Source organism: Pristiophorus japonicus, chromosome 14 (assembly GCF_044704955.1).
Source record: "Pristiophorus japonicus isolate sPriJap1 chromosome 14, sPriJap1.hap1, whole genome shotgun sequence".
NCBI classification, from domain to species: domain Eukaryota; kingdom Metazoa; phylum Chordata; class Chondrichthyes; family Pristiophoridae; genus Pristiophorus; species Pristiophorus japonicus.
This window is the reverse complement of record NC_091990.1, coordinates 80,691,184-80,718,501: the sequence shown is the minus strand read 5'-3', so window position 1 is coordinate 80,718,501 and position 27,318 is coordinate 80,691,184. Positions and strand designations below refer to the sequence as shown.

Genomic DNA, 27,318 nt, shown 5'->3' with positions numbered 1-27,318 from the left:
AGCATTTTCCCGACGACTGATGTCAGGTTAACTGGCTTGTAGTTCCCTGTTTTCTCTCTTCCCTCCTTGAATAGCGGCATTACATTTTCTACATTTCAATACACTGGGATCCATCCAGAATCAAGAACATTTTGGAAGGTCACAACTAATACATCCATGCATCCGCTATCTTTGCAACCACCTCTTTTAGAACTCGAGCATGTAGGCCATTAGGTCCAGGAAAGTTGTCGGCTTTTAGACCCATTAATTTCTCCAGTACTCTTTCTTTACTAATATTAATTACTTTAAGTTCCTCACTCTCATTAGACACTTGGTTCCCCACTATTTCTGGTATGGTTTTTGTGTCTCCTGTGAAGACAAATATAAAATATTTGTTTAACATCTCTCCCATTTCCTTATTCTCCATTATAATTTCACCTGTCTCAACCTCTAAGGGACCCACATTTCTTTCTTCTGCGCTCTTCCTTTATGTGTACTTGTAGAAGCTCTAACAATCTTTATATTCTTACTCTCATTCTATTTTCTCCTGCTTTGTCAATTTTTTTGTCATCCTTTGCTGGTTTCTAAAACGCTCCCAATATTCAGGCTTATTGCTCTTCTTGGTCACATAATATGCCTCTTTAAATCTAATACTATTCTTAACCTCTTTAGTTAGCCACAGATGGATCACTTTTTGCATAGAGTTTTTATTTCTCAATGGAATGTATGTTCATTGAGAATTATGAAATATTTCTTTAAATGTTTGCCATTGTTTGTTTATCTGCTGTCTTACCTTTTAATTAAATTTCCCGATCGACCTTAGACAATTTGCCCCTCATACCTCTGTAATTGGCTTTATTTAAGTTTAATATTCTAGTTTCAACGATGATACAAAGGTGGGAGGAAAAGCAATGTGTGAGGAGGACACAAAAAACCTGCAAAAGATAACGACAGGCTAAGTGAGTGGGCAAAAATTTGGCAGATGGAATATAATTTTGGAAAGTGTGAGGTTATGCACTTTGGCAGAAAAAAATCGAAGAGCAAGTTATTATTTAAATGGAGAAAAATTGCAAAGTGCTGCAGTACAGCAGGATCTGGGGGTCCTGGTGCATGAACCAAAAGGTTAGTATGCAGGTACAGCAAGTGATCAGGAAGGCCAATGGAATCTTGGCCTTTATTGCAAAGGGGATGGAGTATAAAAGCAGGGAAGTCTTGCTACAGTTATACAGGGTATTAGTGAGGTCACACCTGGAATACTACGTACAGGTTTGGTTTCCATATTTAAGAAAGGATATACTTGTTTTGGAGGCAGTTCAGAGCAAGTTCACCAGGTTGATTCCGGAGATGAGGGGGTTGACTTATGAGGAAAGGTCGAGTAGGTTGGGCCTCTACTCATTGGAATTCAGAAGAATGAGAGGTGATCTTATCAAAACATATAAGATTATGAAGGGGCTTGACAAGGTGGATGCAGAGAGCATGTTTCCACTAATAGGGGAGATTAGAACTAGGGGGCGTAATCTTAGAATAAGGGGCCGCCCATTTAAAACAGAGATGAAGAGAAATTTCTTCTCTGAGGGTTGTAAATCTGGAATTCGCTACCTCAGAGAGCTGTGTAAGCTGGGTCATTGAATACATTTAAGACAAAGATAGACAGTTTCTTAACTGATAAGGGGTTATGGAGTGGGCAGGGAAGTGGACCTGAGTCCATTATCGGATCAGCCATGATCGTGTTGAATGGCAGAGCAGGCTCAAGGGGCTGTATGGCCTACCCCTGTTCCTATTTCTTATGTTCATATGTTTTCAGATTTCAGTACATCTCTTTCAAACTCGATGTGAAATTCTATCATATTATGATCACTCTTCCCCAGAGGATCCCTTACTATGAGATTACTAATTAACCCTGACACTGTACACAAGACAAGACCTAAAATAGACTCTTCGCTGGTTAGTTTCACAGTGTATTCCAAGAAACTATCTCGAATGTATTCCACGAACTCATCCTCCAAACTACTTTTGCCAATTTGTCCAGTCTGTATGAAGATTAAAATCCCCATGGCATTGCCTTTGTTACAATCTCCTCTAATTTCTTGAGAATATGTGGAGAGGTAGAGCTGGCTGTCATCTTAGATTTTGATGTATAGATTTAAGATGATATGTTTAGGTCAGAAAATGATTTTTGATACCTATTTTTCCTAGATGCTGGTCGTATGTAGGACCAGGAAAAGAAAGAGCACAAGAACTATCATTGCAGAAACCCCATTGTGTGCATATTGGTATAATACAGCATCAGTTGATGCATGCACTTGGTTTTCATCATGAAAATTCTAGAACTGATCGTGATGATCATATAGAAGTCAAAATGGAGAATATTAAAAAAGGTAAGAAGATTCAAAACATAAAGAATATTTTTCAGTCCCAGCACTGAAGCAGCAGGAATGCAGCACAGTGAGCTTTCTGCTTACCAAATTTGCACAGGGTAGATTCTGCAACATTTTTCAAGGTTAGCTCTAATTAACGATGTGCACTGAGCTTTTGACCCAGTTTTGTATGTCAACAAGAAGGTTGGGGTGGCGGGAGTAGGAAATTGTGCACATTATTGGCCATTAAAGGACTGCAGGCCACTTAAAGGGCTGCAGCCACTTACGGTAAGTGGTCACATCAGGGTCTAAAAATAGTTTCAGACTTGAGAACTACAATTTTTCAATGTTTCCAAAGGTTGGATGCGTAAAATAAGTGGTTTGTAAAAATCAAAGGAAGGCAATACAAATGTGGAGGCAAGAATCTGTGGGCAAAGAATGGGGTTGGCGGTAATATATTAGCATGGATAGAGGATTGGCTAGCTCACAGAAAACAGAGAGTCGGGATAAATGGGTTATTTTCTGGTTGGCAACCAGTGACCAGTGGGGTGCTGCAGGGATTGGTGCTAGGTCTTCAAATATTTGCAATCTATATTATCATCATCATCATCATAGGCAGTCCCTCGGAATCGAGGAAGACTTGCTTCCACTCTTAAAATGAGTCCTTATCTAAGAGAGCCACAGTCCCCCATCACAGGTGGGACAGATAGTCGTTGAGGGTAAGGGAGGATGGGACAGATTTGCCGCAAGCTCTTTCTGCTGCCTGCGCTTGATTTCTGCATGCTCTCGGCGATGAGAGTCTAGGTGCTCAGCGCCCTCCCGGATATACTTCCTCCACTTAGGGCGGTCTTTGGCCAGGGACTCCCAGGTGTCGGTGGGGATGTTGCACTTTATCAGGGAGGCTTTGAGGGTGGCCTTGTAGCATTTCCTGTGCCCACCTTTGGCTCATTTGCCGTGAAGGAGTTCCGAGTAGAGCGCTTGCTTTGGGAGTCTCATGTCTGGCATGCGGACAATGTGGCCTGCCCAGCGGAACTGATCAAGTGTGGTCAGTGCTTCATTGCTGGGGTGTTGACCTGCTTGAGGATGCTAATGTTGGTGCGTCTGTCCTCCCAGAGGATTTGTAGAATCTTGCGGAGACATCGTTGGTAGTATTTCTCCAGTGATTTGAGGTGGTCATTTTCCGGTTGACAACCAGTGACTAGTGGGGTGCTGCAGGGATTGGTGCTCGGTCCTCAACTATTTGCAATCTATATTAATGACTTGGATGAAGGGACCGAGTGAAATGTAGCCAAATTTGCTGATGATACAAAGATGGGTGGAAGAGCAAATTGTGAGGAGGACACAGAAAATCTGCAAAGGAATATAGACAGGATAAGTAAGTGGGCAAACATTTGGCAGATGGAGTATAATGTGGGAAAATGTGAGGTTATCCACTTTGGCAGAAAAAATAGAAAAGCAAATTATAATTTAAATGGAGAAAAATTGCAAAGTGCTGCATTACAGAGGGACCTGGGGGTCCTTGTGCATGAAACACAAAAAGTTAGTATGCAGGTACAGGAAGTAATCAGGACGGCAAATGGAATGTTGGCCTTCATTGCAAGAGGGTTAGAGTATAAAAGCAGAGAAGTCCTGCTACAACTGTACAGAGTATTGGTAAGGCCACACCTGGAGTACTGAGTACAGTTTTGGTCTCTGCATTTAAGGAAGGATATACTTGCATTGGAGGCTGTTCAGAGAAGGTTCACTAGGTTGATTCCGGAGATGAGGGGGTTGACTTATGAAGATAGGTTGAGTAGATTGGGCCTATACACATTGGAGTTCAGAAGAATGAGAGGTGATCTTATCGAAGCATGTAAGATAATGAGGGGGCTCGACAGGGTTGATGCAGAGAGGATATTTCCACTCATAGGGGAAACTAAAACTAGGGGTGATCATCTCAAAATAAGGGGCCACCCATTTAAAACTTAGATGAAGGTGAATTTCTTCTCTTAGAGGGTTGTAAATCTATAGAGTTCTGGGTCATTGAATATATTTAAGGCAGGGATAGACAGATTTTTGAGCGATAAGGGAGTAAAGGGTTATGGGGAACGGGCAGGGAACGAGCTGATTTCATGATCAGATCAGCCATGATCTTATTAAATGGCGGAGCAGGCTTGATCGGCCAAATGGCCTACTCCTGTTCCTATTATGTTCTTATGAAGCGGCACAGCAGTACTGAGGGAGAGCTGTACTGTCGGATGTGCTTAGAAATTGGTTTGCCCCCGAAAACCGGTGCAGGATCACAATGTGCGATTAACCTGCCTCCGTTCAGAGGAATGCAGGCAGCACGCTAACTTCATGCTACCTTCTCATTTCCATGATAGCGGCATTAAGCCCAGCGCTGTACGCGTTGCTGAGTGACTGAGCATTCTGCATGGATCCCAAGTTCGTGCGCTGCTGGTACCTAAAGACAGTCTGCACCTCTTGAAAGGGAGGTGCATTCGTCCAGCAGCAGCTCATGGAACTGGCTGAGGAAGACTGTAAACAACAATTAATGATGACACAACACGTGCTTCAAGGTTCTCGGAAGCAGCACTGGAGGCCTTGGTATAGGAGCTGGATAGGAGGAGAGAGTTGCTGTTTTTACAGGAGGCCCTCCATGCAACAGTGTAAATTGCAATGGGAGCAGAAACTACTGTGCAAAATGCCAGCATTGTAGTCCTGAGGATGTGTACCGAATACAGGAAGAGTGGTCAAGGTCGGTGAATTCATCTTCAAATGCCATATCCCACTATTTGCATCATGAGCTTTACACACTGCTCAATGCAGTACACTCCCATCGCTTACGTACCAACCATCTCTACGAAACAAGACTCAAAGCTCGTAGTCATAGCTTCACCTCACCCTCACTTACCACTGCTGCAAGCCTGACACCCAGATCTCACAGCTTGCACACACTGGCAGTTATTCAACAATGATAGGCTTATCACTCAAACATATTGCATGACATTCACTAACACACTTCCCTTTCTCTTGCAGAAAAAAGTGTCTTACAATTGGGGCCGGCGGGGGACAGGTGCGCCTGCATAACCATCATAGGCAGCCCCTCGGAATCGAGGAAGATTTGCTTCCACTCTTAGCATGAGTTCTTAGGTGGCTGTACAATCCAATACGAGAACCACAGTTTCTGTCACAGGTGAGACAGATAGTCGTTGAGAGAAAGGGTGGGCAGGAAGCCTGGTTTGCTGCATGCTCCTTCCGCTTCCTGCGCTTGATTTCTGCATACTCTCGGCGACGATACTCGAGCACAGCGCCCTCCCGAATGCAGTTCCTCCACTTAGAGCGGTCTATGGCCAAGGACTCTCGGGTGTCAGTGGGGATGTTGCACTTTATCAGGAAGGCTTTGAGGGTATCCTTGTAACGTTTCCTCTGCCTGCCTTTGGCTTGTTTGTCGTGGACAAGTTCCGAGTAGAGCGCTTGCTTTGGGAATCTCGTGTCTGGCATGCGAACTAGGTGGCCTGCCCATCAGAGCTGATCAAGTGTGGTCAGTGCTTCAATGTTGGGGATGTTGGCCTGGACGAGGACTCTAATGTTTGTGTGTCTGTCTTCCCAGGGGATTTGCAGGATCTTGTGGAGACATCGCTGGTGGTATTTCTCCAGCAACTTGAGGTGTCTACTGTACATGATCCACATCTCTGAGCCATACAGGAGGAGGATATTACTACGGCCGTGTCGACCATGAGCTTGGTGACAGTTTTGGAGGCCTGGTCTTCAAACACTCTTTTCCTCAGGCGGCCGAAGGCTGCACTGGAGGCGGTGTTTATCTCATCATCAATGCCTGCTCTTATTGATAGGAGGCTCCCGAGATAGGGGAAGTGGTCCACGTTGTCCAGGGCCACGCTGTGGATCTTGATGTCTGGGGGGCAGTGCTGTGCGACGAGGACAGGCTGGTGGAGGACCTTTGTCTTACTAACGTTTAGCGTAAGGCCCATGCTTTCATATACCTCGGTAAATACGTCGACTGTCCTGGAGTTCAGCCTCTGTGTGTGCACAGAAGCAGGTGTCATCCACATATTGTAGCTCGACGACAGAGATTGGAGTGGTCTTGGACCTGGCCTGGAGACGGCGAAGGTTGAACAGCTTCCCACTGGTTCTGTAGTTTAGTTCCACTCCAGCGGGGAGCTTAGCAACTGTGAGGTGGAGCATGGCAGCAAGGAAGATTGAGAAGAGGGTTGGGGCGATGACGCAGCCCTGCTTGACCCCGGTCCGGACGTGAATTGGGTCTGTGATGGACCCATTGGTAAGGATCATGGCTTGCATGTCGTCGTGGAGCAGGCGGAGAATGGTGACGTACTTTTAGGGGCATCCAAAATGGAGGAGGACGCTCCATAGACCCTCGCGGTTGACAATTTCAAAGGCCTTTGTAAGGTCGAAGAAGGCCATGTATAAGGGCTGGCGCTGTTCCCTGCATTTTTCCTGCAGCTGTCGCGCTGCAAAAATCATGTCTGTTGTGCCCCGGAGGGGACAAAATCCGCACTGTGACTCCGGGAGGAGCTTCTCGGCCACGGGGAGAAGTCGTTGAGGAGGACTCTAGTGACAACTTTACCAGTGGTTGATAGGGAGATTCCTCTGTAGTTGCCGCAGTCGGACTTGTCCCCTTTTTTAAAGATGGTCACGATAACTGCATCTTTAAGATCTCCTGGCATGCTCTCCTCCCTTCAGATGAGAGATGAGGTTGTGTATTCGCGCCAGTAGTGCCTCTCTGCCATACTTCAGTGCCTCAGCGGGGATTCGATCCGCTCCCGTAGCCTTGTTTTTTAGCTGTATTATGGCCTTTTCTAGCTCGTGCAGTGTTGGGGTCTCACTGAGGTGGTGGCGGGTAGCATGCTGTGGAATGGAGTCGAGAACACTCAAGTCAAAGGCAGAGTCTCGATTGAGGAGATCTTCGAATTGTTCCTTCCATCGGGCCCTGACTGCCTCGGTGGCCTTGATGAGTGTTTCCCAGTTCTTGGCCAGGAGTGGGGTGGAGCCTTAGGCGTTTGGCCCATATGTGGCCTTAACTGCGGTGAAGAATCCTCGCACATATGGCTGTTGACCAGCTGCTGTATCTCCTGTGCTTTCTCCATCCACCACCTATTCTTTAGATCCCGGGTTTTTTGTTGAACCTTAGCCTTTAGCCGTCTGTAATTCTGCTTTGCTGCTCCCGAGTTGGGTTGCTGTTTAAGGCTCAGAAATGCCCTGCGCTTGCAATCTATTAGTTCTTGAATCTCCTGATCATTCTCGTCAAACCAGTCCTGGTGTTTCCTGGTTAAGTGACCGAGCGTCTCCTTGTAGACACTGGTTATGGAGGCCTTGTGGGCAGACCGAGCACTGTGGACATCTGCATCTCAGGGTCATCAAGGCACGCCAGGTTAGTTGTGAGGTGCTGACTGTAAAGAGCTCTCTTAGCTGGGTCCTTAAGTGCCCCGGCCTTACAATTGGGACCGGCATGGGGACAGGTGTGCCTGCATAACCTTACCCCCTTGATGGATACGGTGCTGGCCATTCTTGGAAGGGGCATTGCTGAGCCAGTGGCCAGCGGCAGGGCTGAAGAAGTACAAGATGCCGGTATCCTCATACGTAATCCTCCTTCTCACAACTCACTTCCCTTTCATCCGACAATCTCTTCTGATTTACAAGATGCACATCGTGTAAGCATTCATCTCATTTCAGAAATCCAAACTGCCCAGCCAGTGATGCACGAGGAAGAGGGAGAAGAATGATGTTGAAGAAGAAACCCCATCACTTAATCTGCTACTCGCAGTCACCAGCTCAGTAACTGGCATTGAACGGAGTTTAGAGGGTAGCTCAGAGGCGGGAGCTGCATGTGGTGAGTCACCAGGCACTAGTAGGCTGCAACCAGGGCAGGGGGAATCATTCGTCCTCCTAACCCTGCCAGTCCACCAGCCAGCCCAGATTGCTGTTGCACATCCCGAGATGGTGCTGTCTGCAGCCGAGGCTGCTAGACCAGGAGGTGCTCGTTGTCGTGCTGCAGGATCATCTACAATATCTCCCACTGAAAGTCAGCAGCCTTCTACCAGCCATGCTGCAGCCAATGGGGTAGAACTTCGTAGGAGCACCAGAACAGGCAAAGGCACACTGAATACAGGCACTAAGGGAATGCACAAGGGTGATTAGTTGACTTTGTTTGGAATATTGGATGGATTGATCTATAAAGTTAGATTGGAATGTTTCTTTTGGGGTGGTTTTTATTTCAGCATTGTAGTCAAGGTCCCACACAAGAGATTAGTGTGCAAAATTAAAGCACATGGTATTGGGGGTAATGCACTGATGTGGATAGAGAACTGGTTGGCAGACAGGAAGCAAAGAGTAGGAATGAACGAGTCCTTTTCAGAATGGCAGGCAGTGACTAGTGGGGTAGCACAAGGTTCAGTGCTGAGATCCCAACTATTTACAACATACATTAATGATTTAGACGAAGGAATTGAATGTAATATCTCCAAGTTTGCAAGCTGGGTGGCAGTGTGAGTTGTGAGAAGGATGCTAAGAGGCTGCAGGGTGACTTGGACAGGATAGGTGAGTGGGCAAATACATGGCAGATGCGGTATAATGTAGGTACATGTGAGGTTATCCACTTCGGTGGTAAAAACAGGAAGGCAGATTATTATCTGAATGGTGACAGATTAGTAAAAGTGGAGGTGCAACGAGATCTGGGTGTCATGGCACATCAGTCATTGAAAGTTACCATACAGGTACCTGTTGGCCTTCACAGCGAGAGGATTTGAGTATAGGAGCAGGGAGGTCTTACTACAGTTGTACAGGGCCTTGGTGAGGCCACACCTTGAATATTGTGTACAGTTTTGGTCTCCTAATCTGAGGAAAGACATTCTTGCTATTGAGGGAGTGCAGCGAAGGTTCACCAGTCTGATTCCTGGGATGGCAGGACTGACATATGAGGAGAGACTGGATCGACTGGGCCTGTATTCACAGGAGTTTAGAAGAATGAGAGGGGATCTCATAGAAACGTTTAAAATTCTGATGGGACTGGACTGGTTAGATATAGGAAGAATGTTCCCAATGTTGAGGGAAGTCCAGAACCAGGGGTCACAGTCTGAGGATAAGGGGTAAGCCATTTAGAACCGAGATGAGGAGAAACTTCTTCACTCAGAAAGTTGTGAGCATGTGGAATTCTCTATCACAGAAAGTTGTTGAGGCCAGTTCGTTAGATATATTGAAAAGAGAGTTAGATGTGGCCCTTACGGCTAAAGGGATCAAGGGGTATGGAGAGAAAGCAGGAATGGGGTACTGAGGTGAATGATCAGCCATGATCATATTGAATGGTGGTGCAGGCTCGAAAGGCCGAATGGCCTACTCCGGCACCTATTTTCTATGTTTCTATGACTCTGGGTGATGGTCAGTAATAGAGGGAAGGTAAGGTGTGGGACTAAAGTTGAATGGGAATTGGGTTTGCATTCACTGGTACAACAGTCAGATGAGTCAATCACGCACAACCCAGGTAGAAAGGGGTAGTCTGGGTTGCTACCTCACTTCTGCTTCCCTCTCTTCCACTTCCTCCTCCTCAGCTAGTCGCTGTATGCCTGGTATCAAGGGCTGTGCCCCCATGATGCTGAGGTTGTGGAGCATGCAGCAGACCACTTTGAATCTTGAGACGTGCTTTGGTGAGTATTGCAGAGCTCCTCCAGAAAGGTCCAGGCAGTGGAAGCATTGTTAAAGGACGCTAATGGTCTGCTGTATCATCCATGTGGCAGCATAGGTCTTATTGTACGCATGCTGCCCACGTGTGGTTGGGTTGCAGAGCGGAGTCACGAGGCAGGTAGTCAGTGGATAGACCTGTCCAGTAGCTACCCTCTGGTTTGTCTTAGTGGCTCAGAGGGAGGAGCAGATTGGCAAAGAATAAAAGCATCATGACTGCTTCCAGGATAATGGGCATTCATCATAATAATATGCTGACATTATTTGCGTTTGATTATGTAATCCGCCACAGACCAGGCACTGAGAACTGTGGTGATTCCCTCAGTCGGCTACCATTGCCCACTACCGGGATGGAAATTGTTTCTTGTAATGGATGTTTTTGAGAGCGAGGGGTCACCCATCACAGCTCGCCAAATCATGACCTGGACTAGCCAGGACACTGTGCTATCACTAGTAAAAAGCTGCGTCCTTAATGGGAGCTGGTCGGCTGTTCCTGGGGAAATGCAAAATGAAATTAAGCCGTTTTACCGACGCAAGGATGAAACGTTTGCTAGCCCGGCATTGACTCGGAATTGGAGTCATGCGTATACCAGTGTAACACTTGCTCACAGTTGAGCAATGCACCAGGGGAGGCCCCACTGAGTCTGTGGTCATGGCCCTCCGAACCGTGGTCCAGGGTCCACGTACATTTCGCTGGCCCCTTTCTAGCAGTGGATGCTTACTCTAAATGGATTGAATATATAATAATGTCATCATGTATGTCCACTGCCACCATTGAAAGCCTCCGGGCCATGTTCGCCACCCATGGTTTGCCCGACGTCCTTGTTAGTGACAGTGGACCGTGTTTCACCAGCTCGGAATTCAGCGAGTTCATGACCTGCAATGGCATCAAGCATGTCAGGTCTGCCCCGTTTAAGCCCGCATCCAATGGTCAAGCGGAACGAGCGGTCCAAACTATCAAGCAGAGCTTGTAACACGTGACTGACGGTTCCCTGCAGACCCGGTTATCTCGGGTTCTGCTCAGCTACTGGACGCGACCCCACTTGCTTACTAGTGTTCCCCCTGTAGAATTATTAATGAAGAGAGCACTCAAAACCAGGCTCTCCTTAGTCCACCCGGATCTCAATGATCATGTCGAAACCCAGCGTCACCGGCATAATGTGTACCACGATCATGCGGCTGTATCACGTGACATTGAGATTAATGACCCTGTGTTTGTTCTTAATTACGGTCATGGTCCCAAATGGGTTGCTGGCACTGTTTTAGCTAAGGAGGGGAATAAAGTATTTGTTGTCAAACTTTTGAGTGGACAAAAAGCATTTAGATCAGACCAACTGCGATTCACTGACAACCAAGAACAGTTTGAAGAGAACATTACGATCATTGATTCACCAACACACACCCAACCAGCAACCGACCTCGCTGTCAACCATGAGGATGAACCCACCATGCCCAACAGTCCGATCAGACCAGCCGTGCTGCAATGCAGCAATGATCCAACCAACTCACCCATGCCAGGACTCCAACTCAGGGGATCAACCCGGGAACGTAGAGCCCCGGATCTCCTCAACTTGTAAATAACTTGTATCTAAGACTTTGCGGGGAGAGTGATGTGATGTGTGTAAACCTTACTAGTTTGTAAGACTTGCCACCAGGGGGCGCACCTGTTGGAGACCCAAGGGTCACCTGCACACGCCGGGCAAGCACGTAAAAAAGGCAGTCTGCCATGCTGCTTCTTCACTCTGGAGTTACATTAAAGAGGCCAAGGCCACAACAGTTTGAGCTTACAGTATACAGTCTTGTGGAGTTATTCTGAACATAACACCCGTAAAGCCACATGAGTGCAGACGATGGCGCCCTGCACCATGGGGACGCCCACTATCCTGGCAAAGCCTCATGCACGTTCCGCTTGCTTCTCTCTGATCAGAGTGAAGAGAATGAAGATTCCCCTCCGAGCATAAGAAACAAAGAAACATAGGAAATAGGTGCAGGAGTAGGCCGTTTGGCCCTTCGAGCCATTCAATAAGATCATGGCTGATCATTCCTTCAGTACCTCTTTCCAATTTTTTTTCCATAACCCTTGATCCCCTTAGCCATAAGGGCCATATCTAACTCCCTCTTAAATATATCCAATGAACTGGCATCAACAACTCTCTGCGGCAGGGAATTTCACAGGTTAACAACTCTCGGAGTGAAGAAGTTTCTCCTCGTCTCAGTCCTAAATGGCCTACCCCTTATCCTAAGACTATGTCCCCTGGTTCTGGACTTCCCCAACATCGGGAACATTCTTCCTGCATCTAACCTGTCCAGTCCCATCAGAATGTTATACGTTTCTATGAGATCCCCTCTCATCCTTCTAAACTCCAGTGATTAAAGGCCCAGTTGATCCAGTCTCTCCTCATATGACAGTCCAGCCATCCCTGGAATCAATCTGGTGAACCTTTGCTGCACTCCCTCAATAGCAAGAACATCCTTCCTCAGATTAGGAGACCAAAACTGAACAAAATATTCCAGGTGTGGCCTCACCAAGGCCCTGTACAACTGCAGTAAGACCTCCCTGCTCCTATACTCAAATCCCCTAGCTATGAAGGCCAACATACCATTTGCCTTCTTTACTGCCTGCTGTACCTGCATGCCCACTTTCAGTGACTGATGAACCATGACACCCAGGTCTTGTTGCACCTCCCCTTTTCCTAATCTGCTGCCATTCAGATAATATTCTGCCTTTGTGTTTTTGCCCCCAAAATGGATAACCTCACATTTATCCACATTATACTACATCTGCCATGCATTTGCCCACTCACCTAACCTGTCCAAGTCACCCTGCAGCCTCTTAGCATCCTCCTTACAGCTCACACCGCCACCCAGTTTAGTGTCATCCGCAAACTTGGAGATATTACACTCAATTCCTTCATGGTGGGTTCATAAGGAGCATCTGTCACTTCCCCTATATAGTAGTGAATGGCAAACTGTGATGTTACAGATGTCGCCTGCTAAAACCTCGAAGGATCCCAACGCGAGGAAATTCAGGACAATGGTCATCTTCAAAGCCACTAGCAGTGCTGTCCTTCCCCTGGTGTGAGGCTACAGGTCTGGTTGCAAGAGGTGGCAGAGCTCTGTGAGCACCTCCTTCATAAAGCACAGACACCTCACACACTGCTCCTGGCTCAGGCTGAGGTAAGATAATTGCTCTCGGAAGACAGTAGGTAAGTAAGGCCTGCTGCTGAGAGCCCTCTCTCTCCTCCTCTCTCACTGTGTGCAGCTTGTCCTCTTCGCTGCCTCTGCTCCATCTCCCTGTCATGTTGCAGGCCAGGTGGGTTGACAACTGGGGCACGCATGACTGGAAGCAAGTGGTCTGACTTGAATGCTTGAAGTCAGAACCAAGGCCTTCTCTACATGCAGCACCGCTACCTGAGCACCGCTACCTGTCATGTCACCAACTTTAAACAGTTTTAGAAACGTAAGAAGTAGTAGCAGGAGTAGGCCACCTGACCCCTCGAGTCTGCTCTGCCATTTAATAAGATCTTGGCTGATCTGATCATGGACTCAGCTCCACTCCTCTGCCCGCTCCCCATAACCCTTTATTTCCTTATTGCTCAAAAATCTGTCGATATCTGCCTTATATATATTCAATGACCCAGTCTCCACAGCTCTCTGGGGCAGAGAATTCCATAGATTTACAACCTTCTGAGAGAAGAAATTCCTCCTCATCTCAGTTTTAAATGGGCAGCCCCTTATTCTGAGACTATGTCCCCTAGTTTTAGTTTCCACTATGTGGAAATATCCTCTCTGCATCCACCTTGTCGAGCCCCCTCATTATCTTATAAGTCACTTCATTCCAATTAAAGTACATACCCATTATCCCTACTCTCTGTCTTCTACCACCTAACCAATCTCCTAACCAGGTCAATAATTTGCATTCATGTTGTGTAAATAAAATTTGAACAATAAATTAATTTTAAATTGTAACTAAATTGATTGTGGTATGGTACCAGTGATGTCACTGTATAAAAATAGTTTGTAGAAATAATATTGTTATATGCAGTAACATCAATCATTCTGCAACAACATTCAGTGCAAATGAGAACATTTGAACTTATTTGATGTTTTTACAGGATCAGAGAATAACTTTAAGGCACAGAAATCCAATAACTTGGTGACAGCGTATGATTATGGTTCAATTATGCATTATGGAAGGTAAGTACCAATTTATCTGATTCCATTAGTTTAAATGAGAAATTCTGACAGTAGAGAAATTCATTAAAATGTATTAAGGCCATTCATTAACACTGTGACTTTGGCATGGAAATGTACTCTTTTCAACTTCAGAGATAATGGCATTTGAGAAGGCTATCTAACTCATTCATGAAAGTGTTCTGGTGGGAACAAGTTGTTTCTTAACATTTGAGTATCTCAAGATAGTAAAGTCAATTTTGAGATGGACATAAAAATAATTGTTTGAATGTGTAAGGGTTAATGAGATTGCAGCAAAATCTATGAAGGTAACAACAACAAACATTTATATAGCAACTTTAACATAGTAATACATTCCACAGCGCTTCACGGGAGAGTAATAAACAAAAATTGACATCGAGTCAAAGAAAGAGACATTAGGATAGGTGACTAAAAGCTTGGTCTAAGATGTAGGTTTTATGAAGCATCTTAAAGGAGAAGAGAGAGATAGACAGGCAGAGAGGTTTAAGAAGGGAATTCCAGAGCTTAGGATCTCGACAGCTAAAGGCACAGCTACCAATAATGGGGCGAAGCAAGTGAGGGATGCACAAGAGGCCAGAATTAGAAGAACACAGAGTTCTCGGAGGGTTGTAAGGCTTGAGGAGGTTGGGGAGGGGTGAGACCATGAATGGATTTCACCACAGATGGATTTCACCACTAGGATGAGAATTTTAAAATCAAGTTGTTGATGGTCTTTGAACCAATGTAGGTCAGCGAGCACAGGGATGGGGTGAACACGACTTGGTGCGAGTTAGGATGTGAGTTGGAGAGTTCTGGATGAGCTCAAGGTAGAAGGCAGGCCAGGAGAGCATTGGAATGGTCGAGTCTGGAGGAAACAAAAGCATTGATAAGGGTTTCAGCATCAGATGGGTTGAGGCAGGGGTGGAGACAGGTGAGATTACAGAGGTTGAAAGTAGGTGTCTTTGTAATGCAAAGCATATGTGGTCGGAAGCTCTAATTCAGCCTGTGACATTGGTCAGAGAGGGGAATGAAATCGGTGGCCAGGGAGCAGAGATTTTGGCAGGGGCCGAAGACAACGGCCTAGAAATTTGTCTCGGATGGTGGCGCAAAACGCATGTTTTTTTACGCAGCACCTGATACTCAGTTCCAATGCAGTCAGTGGAACTGAATATCAGCGCAGTGTATAATAGGCGGCCGAAACAATACTGCTCGTTTTGCACCATTGCCTGAAATGAATTTCTAACCATTGGCTTTGGTGTCCCCAATATTAAATTGGAAGAAATTTTGGCTCCTCCAGGACTGGATGTCAGGCACCACAGATGCAGTGGAGGGACGGAGAGAGGTGGTGGTGAGGTTAAGCTGGGTGTCATCAGCAATATATATGGAACCTGACGGTGTGTCTTTGGCTGATATATTGCCAAGGGACAGCACGTAGATGAGAAATAGGAGGGGGCCATGGATAGATCCTTGCGGGAAGCCAGAGATAATGATTTGGGGGTGGGAAGAGTAGTCATTGCAGGAGATTCGCTGGTTACAACTGGATTGATAGGAGTCGAGGCAGTCCCATACAACTGGACAATGGAGGAGAGGTGTTGGAAGAGGATGTTTTTTTATGCAGGATGAGAAGGGATAGTGCACCATGGCCACAGTCACATAGAGTGCAATTTGTGAGCTTCGTTAGGGATGTTGCGGTGCTGAGGCAGGGGCAGAAACCTGTTTAGAGAGGTTCAAACATGGAATTACAGGAAAAGTTGGCACGGATTTGAGAAGCAACTACATGTTCAAGGACTTTGAGGAGAAAAGGATAGTTGGAGATGGGGTGGCAGTGTGCAAGGACAGACGGGTTGAGGATGTTTTTTTTTGAGGAGCGGGGTGATGATGGCAGATTTGAAAGGGAAGAGGACAGCACCTGAGGAGAGGGTACAATTTACTATATGAGCTAGCATGGGGGCCAGGAAGGGAAGTTGGGTAGCCAGTAGTTTAGTGGGAATAGGGTCAAGGGAGCAGGGATGGATTAAATGAGCTTGAAGAGGGCACGACTGGAGACCGGAGAGAAACTAGAGAAAGATGCATGTTCAGCGGTAGTGCAAAGGGAAACCTTGCGAGAAGCTTGGCTTGGTGGGAAAGTGAAAGGGAGAGATGTGGCATATGCAGCTGAACTGGTGGTTTCAATCTTAGTGACAAAGAAGTCCATGAGCTCCTCACTCTTGTTGTTGGAAGTGAGGGTGGAAGGTGCAGGAGAGAGGAGTTTAAGGAGACAGTGGGTAATGGAGAAAAGAAGCCGGGGTTATCTTTGCATTCCAGGATGATCCAGTTTTGGCAGAGTCGATCAGAGCCTGATAGTTCATGGAGTCATTGGTAGAGCTATCCAATTAATCCCACTCCCCTTTCCCCATAGCCCTGTAAATTGTTTCCCTTCAAGTATTTATCCAATTCTCTTTTGAATGTTACTATTGAATCCGCTTCCAGCATGCTTTCAGGCAGTTCATTCCAGATCAGAACAACTCATTGTATAAAAAATGGATTCCTCAAATCTCCTCTGGTTCTTTAGCCAATCATTTTAAGGGCCCGAAATTGCCCCTTCCAATAAGGCCTCTGGCCGCCTGAAAGTGGCAGCCACGGGACAGCACAGAATGGCTGCCAGGTCTCCGTGGAGGGGCTGCCATTTTGAAAATTGCCCTTCCTCATGACTGGCATGGGACCTCTTTGCGAAATTGCCCCTTTCCTGGAATTGCCCCACGGGAGCGGCACCGCCGCCAATTGCTATCCCCGATGAGTTTTGCTGTTGGTACTCTCTCTCTTGTTTGGCATCGCGGCCGCCCTTAAAGGGGAGGTGTCGCTGCTGGCAATGCCATCTTATTATTTTTGTCGGCCGACTGCCAGGTCGGACCAAAAATAATGGCCGTGGGTTCGGCCGGGCCACAAACAGGCAGCCTGGCAACCCCCTCTTGGGTGCCAGACCTCTGGCCCGGCCGAAACCCTCCGTGGTGGCTCAGTGTTTGCCACTAAAGTGGCTGCAGAGTTCGCAGTGGCCCTCCCCTTTAACTGAAGGGGAGAGACGTTGTGATGTGCCAGTGTGATGATGTCATCAGCGCAACACTGATGACTGACAGTGTTGGCTACTCCGCCCCGACCCCACTTCCACCCTCTAGTGATGGCTGCATCGCCCCCATGATGAAGCCACTTCTGCCCTGCTCCCAAAAAATCCCCGAAGTGCTGAATTTCAATGGTTAGGCCATCCCATGCATTGGGGCAGCCAGAACACATCGAAAATGGTAGGTGTGCCTCATTTCAGGCAGTGGGCAATTTTGGCCCCTAAATCTTTGTCCGTTGGTTAAAACTGAAAACAGTTTCTCCTTATTCACTCCATCAAAACCGTTCATGGTTTTGAACACCTCTATCAAATATCCTCTTCACCTTTGCTCCAAGGAGAATAACCTTGATGAGGTCGAGCCAGATCTGGTGATGAATATATAAACTAGATGTACGCCATAAACATTCAAATCTGCATCTCTTGGACTTAATGGAGCAAAGAAGGCAGGATGTACCAAAGAGAATGACCAGGGTAGGAAAAAGTAAGAATTTACTGGGGACAAGAGCATCAAAGGTGAGAGTATGATCAACAGAATAGCTGCAGAAGTATCATGGCAAATGCAGGGCCAAAGGCTAGACAGTTGGGAGTTTGAAAGTGCTGTTGCAAGTGACTTGGGGAATAGCTTTTTTCTTGGGGTGGACGCAGAATGAAGTAGATTTGGATGTGAGTAGTGAGGGATACAAGGAAACAATTTGAAATGGCCTGGTCTGTGATTCAGACAATGGAAATATAGAAGCTGCAAGAGGTGGCTAGTTGATGGGAGTGGCTATGAATATGGGTAGGAGAATGTATATGGAGGGGGAGGTTAAGAAAGGACAGGAGGGCAGTGAACTCAGAGGAGAGAGGTCATGATGAGTTTAAATGTTGAAATCAGAGACGATTCGAAGTTGCTTGACACAGAGGCTGAGGGAGGAAAGCAGTGTGGATATCTTAATGAGAGACTCGGGGTAAGGCTTGGGTTGACTGTAGAGAAGTGGAACTTTAAAGGAAAGGCAAGAAGGGTGGAACAGGGTGAGGTGCTCAAAGGAGGAGAAGATGGCAGAGGAGTAGGGGGATAGATCAAAAGGGCCACACCGCTACCACAGATATTAAGAACATAAGAACTAGGAGCAGGAGTAGGCCATATGGCCTCTCAAAACTGCAAAACTGCTCCGCCATTCACTAAGATCATGGCTGATCATTGACCTCAACACCACTTTCCCCTCCAATCTCCATATTCCTTGATTCCCCTAGTGTCCAAAAATCTATCTATCTCAGCCTTGAATATACGCAACGATTCAACATCGATAGCATTTGAGGAGGGTTAACAAGGCAGGGGCATAAACATTAAATGGTAGGACGCTGAGAAATGCAGAGGAACAAAGGGACCTTGGAGTGCATGTCCACAGATCCCTGAAGGTTGCAGGCCAGGTAGATAAGGTGGTTAAGAAGGCATACGGAACACTTGCCTTTATTAGCTGAGGCATAGAATACAAGAGCAGGGGAGTTATGCTTGAACTGTATAAAACACTAGCTAGACTACAGCTAGAGTACTGCATGCAGTTCTGGTCGCCACATTACAGGAAAGAGGTGATTGCACTAGAGAGGATACAGAAGAGATTTATGAGAAATTTGCCTGGACTGGAGAATTTTAGCTATGACGTAAGATTGGATGGGCTGGGTTTCTTTTTTTTGGAACAGAGGAGGCTGAGGGGAGACCTTATTGAGGTGTATACAATTATGAGGGGCCTAGATAGAATGGATAGGAAAAACCTATTTCCCTTAACAGAGGGGTCAACAACCAGGGGCATAGATTTAAAATAATTGGTAGGAGGTTTAGAGGGGATTTGAGGGAAAATTTCTTCACCCAGAGGGTGGTGGGAGTCTGGAACTCACTACGTGAAAGAGTGGTAGAGGTAGAAACCCTCACCACATTTAAAAAGTGCTTGGATGTGCACTTGAAGTGCCGTAATTACAGGGCTACGGACCAAGGGCTGGAAAGTGGGATTAGGCTGGATAGCTCTTTGTTGGCCGGCACGGACATGATGGGCCGAAATGGCCACTTTCCATGCAGTAAATTTCTATGATTGTATAACCCTTTGGGGTAGAGAATTTCAAAGATTCAGAACCCTCTGAGTGAAGAAGTTCCTCCTAATCTTCGTCTTAAATGGCCGACCCCTTATCCTGAGACTATGCCTCCTAATTCTAGACTTTTTGTCCAGGGGAAACAACCTGTCAGCATCTACCCTGTCACCCCCCTCAGAATCTTGTATGTTTCATCTTCTAAACTCCAGAGAGTATAGTCCTAGGCTATTCAATCTCTCTTCATAGGACAACCTAATAAAAGGGGGTTGACTTATGAGGAAAGGTTGAGTAGGTTGGGACTCTACTCATTGGAATTCATAAGATTGAGAGGTGATCTTATCAAAACGCATAAGATTATGAGGGGGCTTGACAAGGTAGATGCAGAGAGGATGTTTCCACTGATGGGGGAGACTAGAACTAGGGGGCATAATCTTAGAATAAGGGGCTGCCCATTTAAAACAGAGATGAGGAGAAATGTATTTTCTCAGAGGGTTATAAATCTGGAATTCAGTGTCTCAGAGAGCTGTGGAAGGTGGGACATTGAATAAATTTAAGACCAAAATAGACAGTTTCTTAACCGATAAGGGAATAAGGGGTTATGGGGAGTGGGCAGGAAAGTGGACCTGAGTCCATGATCGGATCAGCCAAGATCATATTAAATGGTGGAACAAGCTTGAGGGGCCGTATGGGCTACTCCTGCTCCTGTTTCTTATGTTCTTATGTAACCTTCTCATCCCAGGAATCAAGCTAGTGAACTTTTGTTGCACTGTCTCTAAGGCAAGTATATCCTTCCTCAGCTAAGGAGACCAAAACTGTGCTCAGAACTCCAGGTGTGGTCTCACCAAAGTCCTGTAAAATTGTAGCAAGACTTCCTTACTCTTGTACTCCAACCCCCTTGCAATAAAGTCCTGGGCAGGTAGTAGAAGGTACAGCCAGGCGTGGAGGCTTCATTAAGGGGGAAGGTGTCATTACTCATGAGCCAAGTTTCCATCAAGGCCGTGATGTTGATGCAATTATACACAATAAGGTTATGGATGTCAATGAGCAGCAATTGAAATAAACTAGGGAAGGCATGATCAAAGAGGTAGATTTTGAAGAGGTTTTTGAAGATGTTAAGAGTTGCAGCAAGTGAAAAAGTAGTTTAGAAAGGGAGTACATTTACTGGCCAAAGGCTCTGCTGCTGATGATGGAGCAGAAGGAGTGAAGGTCTTGTTCGTAAATTCACAGTCATCCACAAGTGAACGGAGGAACATTACCATTAATGCCAAATGTAGAAGGACACAATGGAAGAGAGAATAGTGAAATATTAAAGAATGGAACAGCAAAGAAAGTAAATGAGGAGAAAAGGAATGAAGTGAAAAAATATACCAATAAAGAAAAGACAAAGTAGAGAGACGGAGTTAAATCAAAGAATAATGTAAAAACTACTTAGATTAAATGATTTGGCATAATAAATCATCTGAAATCATTTCACAAAGAGCATGGATTAGTCGAGCAGCAATTGAAATAGACTAGGGAAGGCATGATCAAGGAGGTAGATTTTGAAGAGGTTTTTGAAGATGTTAAGAGTTGCAGCAAGTGAAAAAGAAGTTTAGAAAGGGAGTACCTTTACTGGCTAAAGGCTCTGCTGCTGATGATGGAGCAGAAGGAGTGAAGGCCACAAAGAAGTCTGGACTTGGAAGTGCAGAGAATGCAAGGTGATATATGGGGCTAGTATTGGTTGTAGATGTATGATGAAGCAAGGCCATGGATTTGTAAATGAGGTTGAGGAACCTAAAATGGAGGGGGATACAGGATAGGATGCAGGTCTGAATTAGTTGGAGTTTGTATAGAATGGAGCTTAAGAGGAGGGAATTGGAAAAAAAATCAAACCTTGAGCTAACATAAGATTGGATGAGGGCTTCAGCATCTGTGGAAATAAGATAGAGCTTGAGGCAGGAGTTACTTCAGAGGTGAAATAGACAAGAGTTTGTGATTGACTGGATGTAATATTTGAAGCTCAGCTCGGGGTCAAATAGCACACCGAGGTTGCACATTGTTGGGTTAAGCCAGAAAGATTATTAAGCAGTAATTAAAGAAGGGGAAAGAAAGTCAGTGATCAAGGGAAGTTCCTGATCTCAGTCAAAGTTGTCTGTGAGGCATTTTACTAATGTAAGATACTTTCCCTGGGAAATCTTGTTTATCTTCCAATAGCTACCAACAGGAATGTGGCTTTTTTAATGCAAAAAATTGTACTTCACAACAATGCGAAGTTTGCAGCATGGTAGTGCATTATAATCCTGACGCAGAAATGTATCATGTTTCTCTGTCCTACATCTGTTGCATATAATAATAAACTTGTTTATGAAAAAGTTGTTTTAAAGATTTGCTTAGAATTTCTATCACATGGCACCCATTTTTTGGGTGCTAAACGCCCTCCTAAGCGTCCAATATGTCAAGCAGGATTCACACGCACATTTGCAGCCAGAAATGTGTTGTCTGCTATATTGGATCGGACTTCTTCGCTGGCGTCAAGAACGCACGCCAGAAGAATTTGAATAAGTGAATAAGTTATTTAAATGAGGACTCTTGCAGGAACTTTTTCAATTTTAGTAGGCCTTGGTGCCTGACTTGCCACATGCTGAACTCGCCCAACAACATGTGGGCCAAACCGGCAGTGAAGAGCCCTCACCAGTGCTGTTTAAAGGGATTGTGCAGAACTTGCAACTTAGTTGCTGGTTTGCCATTCAGAGTTCTGGTTAACTTCTGGACGTATATTTTATCACTCTGGATAGTTCACTTTGTCTACAAAGAACAAGATTTTGTGGGTGTTGCACTTTTCTTGGCAGCCTCATAGATAGTTTGACAGCAGTCATGGGTTGTCTGGTAGGGCTGCGTTTGGGGTTTGAGGATGAGGGACAGCAGCAAGGAGGAAAGCAGGAGCAGCTGCCATAAGAGGTAGGGGGAAGGCATTGCGCCGGAAACCATATCCACAACGGCTCTTCAGGGAGAATTTCTAAGGAGCAACGTCTTAAGGTGCCTTCACATCACTATGGAGGCTGTCACTGCGCTATGTCACCTGCTACAGCTATAACTCGAGCCTTGCAGCAGAACACAGATAGCACTGGCTGTCGCTGTCAAGCTCACCATGGTCCTTAATTTTAATGCTACATGCTCCTTTCAAGCTGCAGCAGGTGACATCAATGACATGTTCCAGTCTACTGCCGTATCAGGAAGGCTACCAAAGTTCTCTACAGCAGGAGGAAGACTTGGATATTCTTCCCCATGGACAGTGAAGCAGGACGAAAGAGCACTAGACTTTGCCCGCATGGCTGGCCTCCCCAGGCTGCAAGGTGTCATAGACTGCACCCACATTGCCTTTGTGTTCCCCATCACCAGCCTAGCATCATTCAGGCTGGTCTGTACCCGGCATCCTGGCAGCAGTATGACTCTCGTCTTGCGCCTTTATTCCTAGTTGCAGGCTAGTTATTATATATGTAAACCTGTAAATACCTTGTTTAACCACCAAAGGGATCATCCTCTGGAGTCCCAAGGGATCCCACAATCCTTTGGGAGCACCTGTACTTAAGGATGCCTCACAGGCTGGAGAGGCACTCTGGAGACCTGCAATAAAAGACTAAGGTCACACATTACTTTGAGCTCACAGTGTCTGATCAGACTCTTTATTCATACACCACAACTGGCGACGAGATAGAGATGATTAACTCCACTGCAACAATGCAGAGAACAGTGGGCATCCTGCAGAAATTTTCGGAGGGAGATGATTGGGAAACCTTTGTGGAGCGACTTGACCAATACTTCATGGCCAACGAGCTGGAGGGAGAAGCGAATGCTGCCAAACAAAGGGCGATTCTCCTCACCGTTTGCGGAGCACTAATATATGGCCTCCTGAAAAATCTGCTTCCTCCAGCGAAACCCACATGATGATTTGTGCACACTGGTCCGGGAGCATCTTAACCCGAAGGAAAATGTTCTGATGGCGAGGTAACGGTTCTACACGTAGAAGAGGTCTGAAGGCCAGGAAGTGGCGAGCTAAGACGCCTTGCAGGACATTGCGAATTTGAAGGACATTTGGAGCACATGCTCAGGGACTTCTTTGTACTTGGCATTGGCCATGAAGTAATACTTAGCAAACTGTTGACTGTAGAGACCCCAGCCTTGAGTAACGCCATAGCGATAGCCCAGGCGTTCATCGCCACCAGTGACAATACCAAGCAAATCTCTCAGTACACGAGTGCTGCAACAAGTACTGTGAACAAAGTAATGTTGTTTTCGAATCGTAACGTATAGGGCAGGCCTCACATGCCTGCAGCTGCACGTCCGCAGATGTCTCAGAATCCACCATCAAGAGTGATGAATGCTAGGCCATTAACACCTTGTTGGCGCTGCGGGGGTGATCACCGTTTCCATTCATGCTGCTTCAAAGGATACGTTTGCAAGGGCAGTGGAACAATGGGACATCTCCAACGTATGTGCAGGCGAGCTGCAAACCCTGCTAATCCTGCAAACCACCATGTTGCAGAAGAGGACAGATCCACGGCGGATCATGACAAACCAGAGCCTCGAACCGAGGAGGCAGAGATATATGGGGTGCACACATTTACCACAAAGTGTCCCCCGATAATGCTGAAGGTTGAATTAAATGGACTCCCGGTGTCAATGGAGCTGGACACGGGCGCAAGCCAGACCATTATGAGCAAAAAGACTTTTGATAAATTGTGGTGCAGCAAGGCCTCAAGGCCAGTCCTGACTCCCATTCGCACTAAACTGAGAACGTACACAAAGGAACTGATTCTTGTAATCGGCGGTGCTACTGTAAAGATCTCCTACGATGGAGCGGTGCACAAGTTACCACTCTGGGTGGTTCCGGGCGATGGCCCCACGCTGCTCAACAGGAGCTGGTTGTAGACGATACGCTGGAACTGGGACAACGTCCGAGCGCTCTCGCCCGTCGACGACACTTCGTGTGCCCAGGTTCTAAACAAGTTCCCCTCGCTGTACGAACCAGGCATCGGGAAGTTCCAAGGAGCAAAAGTGCAGATCCACCTAATTCCGGGGGCGCGACCTATCTATCACATGGCGAGAGCAGTACCATACATGATGAGAGAGAGGGTGGAGATCGAGCTGGACCGGTTGCAACGAGAGGGCATCATTTCGCCGATCGAATTCAGCGAGTGGGCCAGTCCAATTGTTCCAGTCCTCAAGGGAGACGGCACCATCAGAATCTGTGGTGATTACAAAGTAACTATCAATCGTTTCTCCCTGCAGATCAATACCCACTACCAAAGGCAAACAACCTTTTTTGCGACACTGGCAGGAGGAAAGACGTTCTCAAAGCTGGACTTGACCTCGGCCTACATGACGCAGGAGCTGGAGGAATCATTGAAGGGCCTCACCTGCGTCAACACGCACAAAAGTCTCTTCATTTACAACAGATGCCCGTTTGGGATTCGATCAGCCGCAGCGATATTCCAGAGAAGCATGGAAAGCTTACTGAAGTCGGTCCCACGCACTGTGGTCTTCCAGGACGACATCTTGGTTACAGGTCGGGACACAGTCGAGCATCTGCAGAACCTGGAGGAGGTTCTTAGTCGGCTTAATCGCGTGAGGCTCAAGTTAAAACGCTCGAAGTGCTTTTTCCTGGCGACTGAAGTGGAGTTCCTGGGGAGAAAAATTACGGCGGAAGGCATCAAGCTCACCGATTTGAAGACGGAGGCAATCGAGAACATACCGAGGCCACAGAACGTGTCGGAGCTGCGGTCATTTCTAGGACTCCTGAACTACTTTGGTAACTTCTTACCGGGTCTCAGCACACTGTTAGAACCACTGCATGCTTTACGACATAAAGGAGACGAATGGGTATGGGGTAAAAGCCATGAAAATGCCTTTGTAAAAGCTAGAAAACTGTTATGCTCCAACAAATTGCTTGTGTTGTATGATCCATGTAAAAGTTTGGTACTAGCATGTGATGCATCGTCATATGGTGTCGGGTGTGTATTGCAGCAGGCTAATGAATCTGGGAAATTGCAACCGATTGCTTATGCATCCAGAAGTATGTCTAAGGCTGAGGGGGCCTACAGCATGATTGAAAAAAAGCGTTAGCGTCTGTTTATGGGGTAAAGAAAATGCATCAATATCTGTTTGGGCTCAAATTTGAATTGGAAACTGATCATAAGCCACTGATATCCCTCTTTTCTGAAAGTAAGAGGATAAATACGAATGCATTGGCCCGCATCCAGAGATGGGCGCTCACGTTGTCTGCATAGAACTATGCCATCCGCCACAGGCCAGGCACAGAAAACTGTGCCGATGCTCTCAGTAGGCTGCCATTGCGCACCACGGGGGTGGAAATGGCACAGCCTGCAGATTTAGTTATGGTAATGGAAGCATTCGAGAGTGAGCAATCACCTGTTGCCACTCGACAGATTAGAATCTGGACGAGCCAGGACCCCTTACTGTCCTTAGTAAAAAAACTGCGTGCTTCACGGGAGCTGGTCCAGTGTCCCATTAGAAATGCAGGAAGAATTAAAGCCGTACCAGCGGCGCAAAGATGAAATGTTTATACAGGCAGACTGCCTTCTGTGTGGTAATCGGGTAGTGGTACCAAAAAAGGGCAGGGACACTTTAATTAGTGATCTCCACCCAGGCATTGTAATGATGAAAGTGATAATTAGATCCCATGTGTGGTGGCCCGGTATCGATGCGAACTTAGAGTCCTGCATGCACAAATGAAACACATGTTCAGAGTTAAGCAATGCACCCAGGGAGGTGCCACTAAGTTTATGGTCTTGGCCCTCTAAACCATGGTCTAGGGCCCATGTCGACTATGCAGGCCCGTTCAGGGAAAAATGTTCCTAGTGGTTGTAAATGCGTACTCCAAATAGATTGAATATGAGATAATGTCGGCAAGCACGTCCGGTGCTACCACTGAAAGCCTGCGGGCCATGTTTGCCACGCACGGCCTGCCTGATGTCCTTGTGAGTGACAACGGGCCGTGCTTCACCAGTGCCGAGTTCAAAGAGTTCATGATCCGCAACGGGATCAAACATGTCACATCTGCCCCGTTCAAACCTGCATCCAATGGTCAGGCAAGAGAGCAGTGTAAACAATCAAGCAGCACTTGAAGAGGGTAACTGAAGGCTCACTGCAGAATCGCCTATCCTGAGTCCTGCTAAGTTACCGCATGAGACCCCACTCGCTCACAGGGATTCCACCGCTCATGAACTGCTGATGAAAAGGGCACTTAAGACAAGGCTCTCATTAGTCCACCCTGATCTACACAAATAGGTAGAGAGCAGGCGGCTTCAACAAAGTACATATCATGATCGTGCAAATGTGTCACGCAAAATTGAGATTAATGATCCTGTATTTGTGTTGAACTATGGACAAGGTCCCAAGTGGCTTCCCGGCACTGTCGTGGCCAAAGAGGGAAGCAGGGTGTTTCGGGTCAAACTTTCAAATGGACTCATCTACAGGAAACACTTGGACCAAACCAAATTCAGATTCACGGACTACCCTGAGCAATCCACATTAGACTCTACCTTTTTTGAATCCCAACACACATACCAGTGGCAACCGACCCAGTGGTTGACCACGAAGCAGAACCCATCACGCCAGGCAGCCCAGCAAGGCCAGCTGCTCAACAGCCCAGCGAGGTTAACAACTCTGAATGAAGAAGTTCCTCCTCATCTCAGTCCTAAATGGCCTACCCCTTATCCTAAGATTGTGTCCCCTGGTTCTGGACTTCCCCAACATCGGGAACAATCTACCCGCATCTAACCTGTCCGGTCCCGTCAGAATCTTGTATGTTTCTATGAGATCCTCTCTCATCCTTCTAAACTCCAGTGTATAAAGGCCCAGTTGATCCAGTCTCTCCTCATATGTCAGTCCAGCCATCCCAGGAATCAGTCTGGTGAACCTTCGCTGCACTCCCTCAAT

The 27,318-nt window shown here is 46.5% G+C and overlaps 1 protein-coding gene across 14 annotated transcripts in view; it reads left to right on the top strand.

Annotated features, from left to right (window-relative positions):
• LOC139279420 (hatching enzyme 1.2-like) overlaps positions 1-27,318 on the top strand; it is a 330,762-nt gene that overhangs the window by 167,783 nt on the left and 135,661 nt on the right. For all 14 annotated transcript variants that reach the window (XM_070898533.1, XM_070898539.1, XM_070898536.1 and 11 more), the window contains 2 exons: positions 2,176-2,357; positions 14,144-14,225. In XM_070898533.1, coding sequence (XP_070754634.1) covers positions 2,176-2,357; positions 14,144-14,225 — 264 coding nt within the window. The remainder of the gene's footprint in view (positions 1-2,175; positions 2,358-14,143; positions 14,226-27,318) is intronic.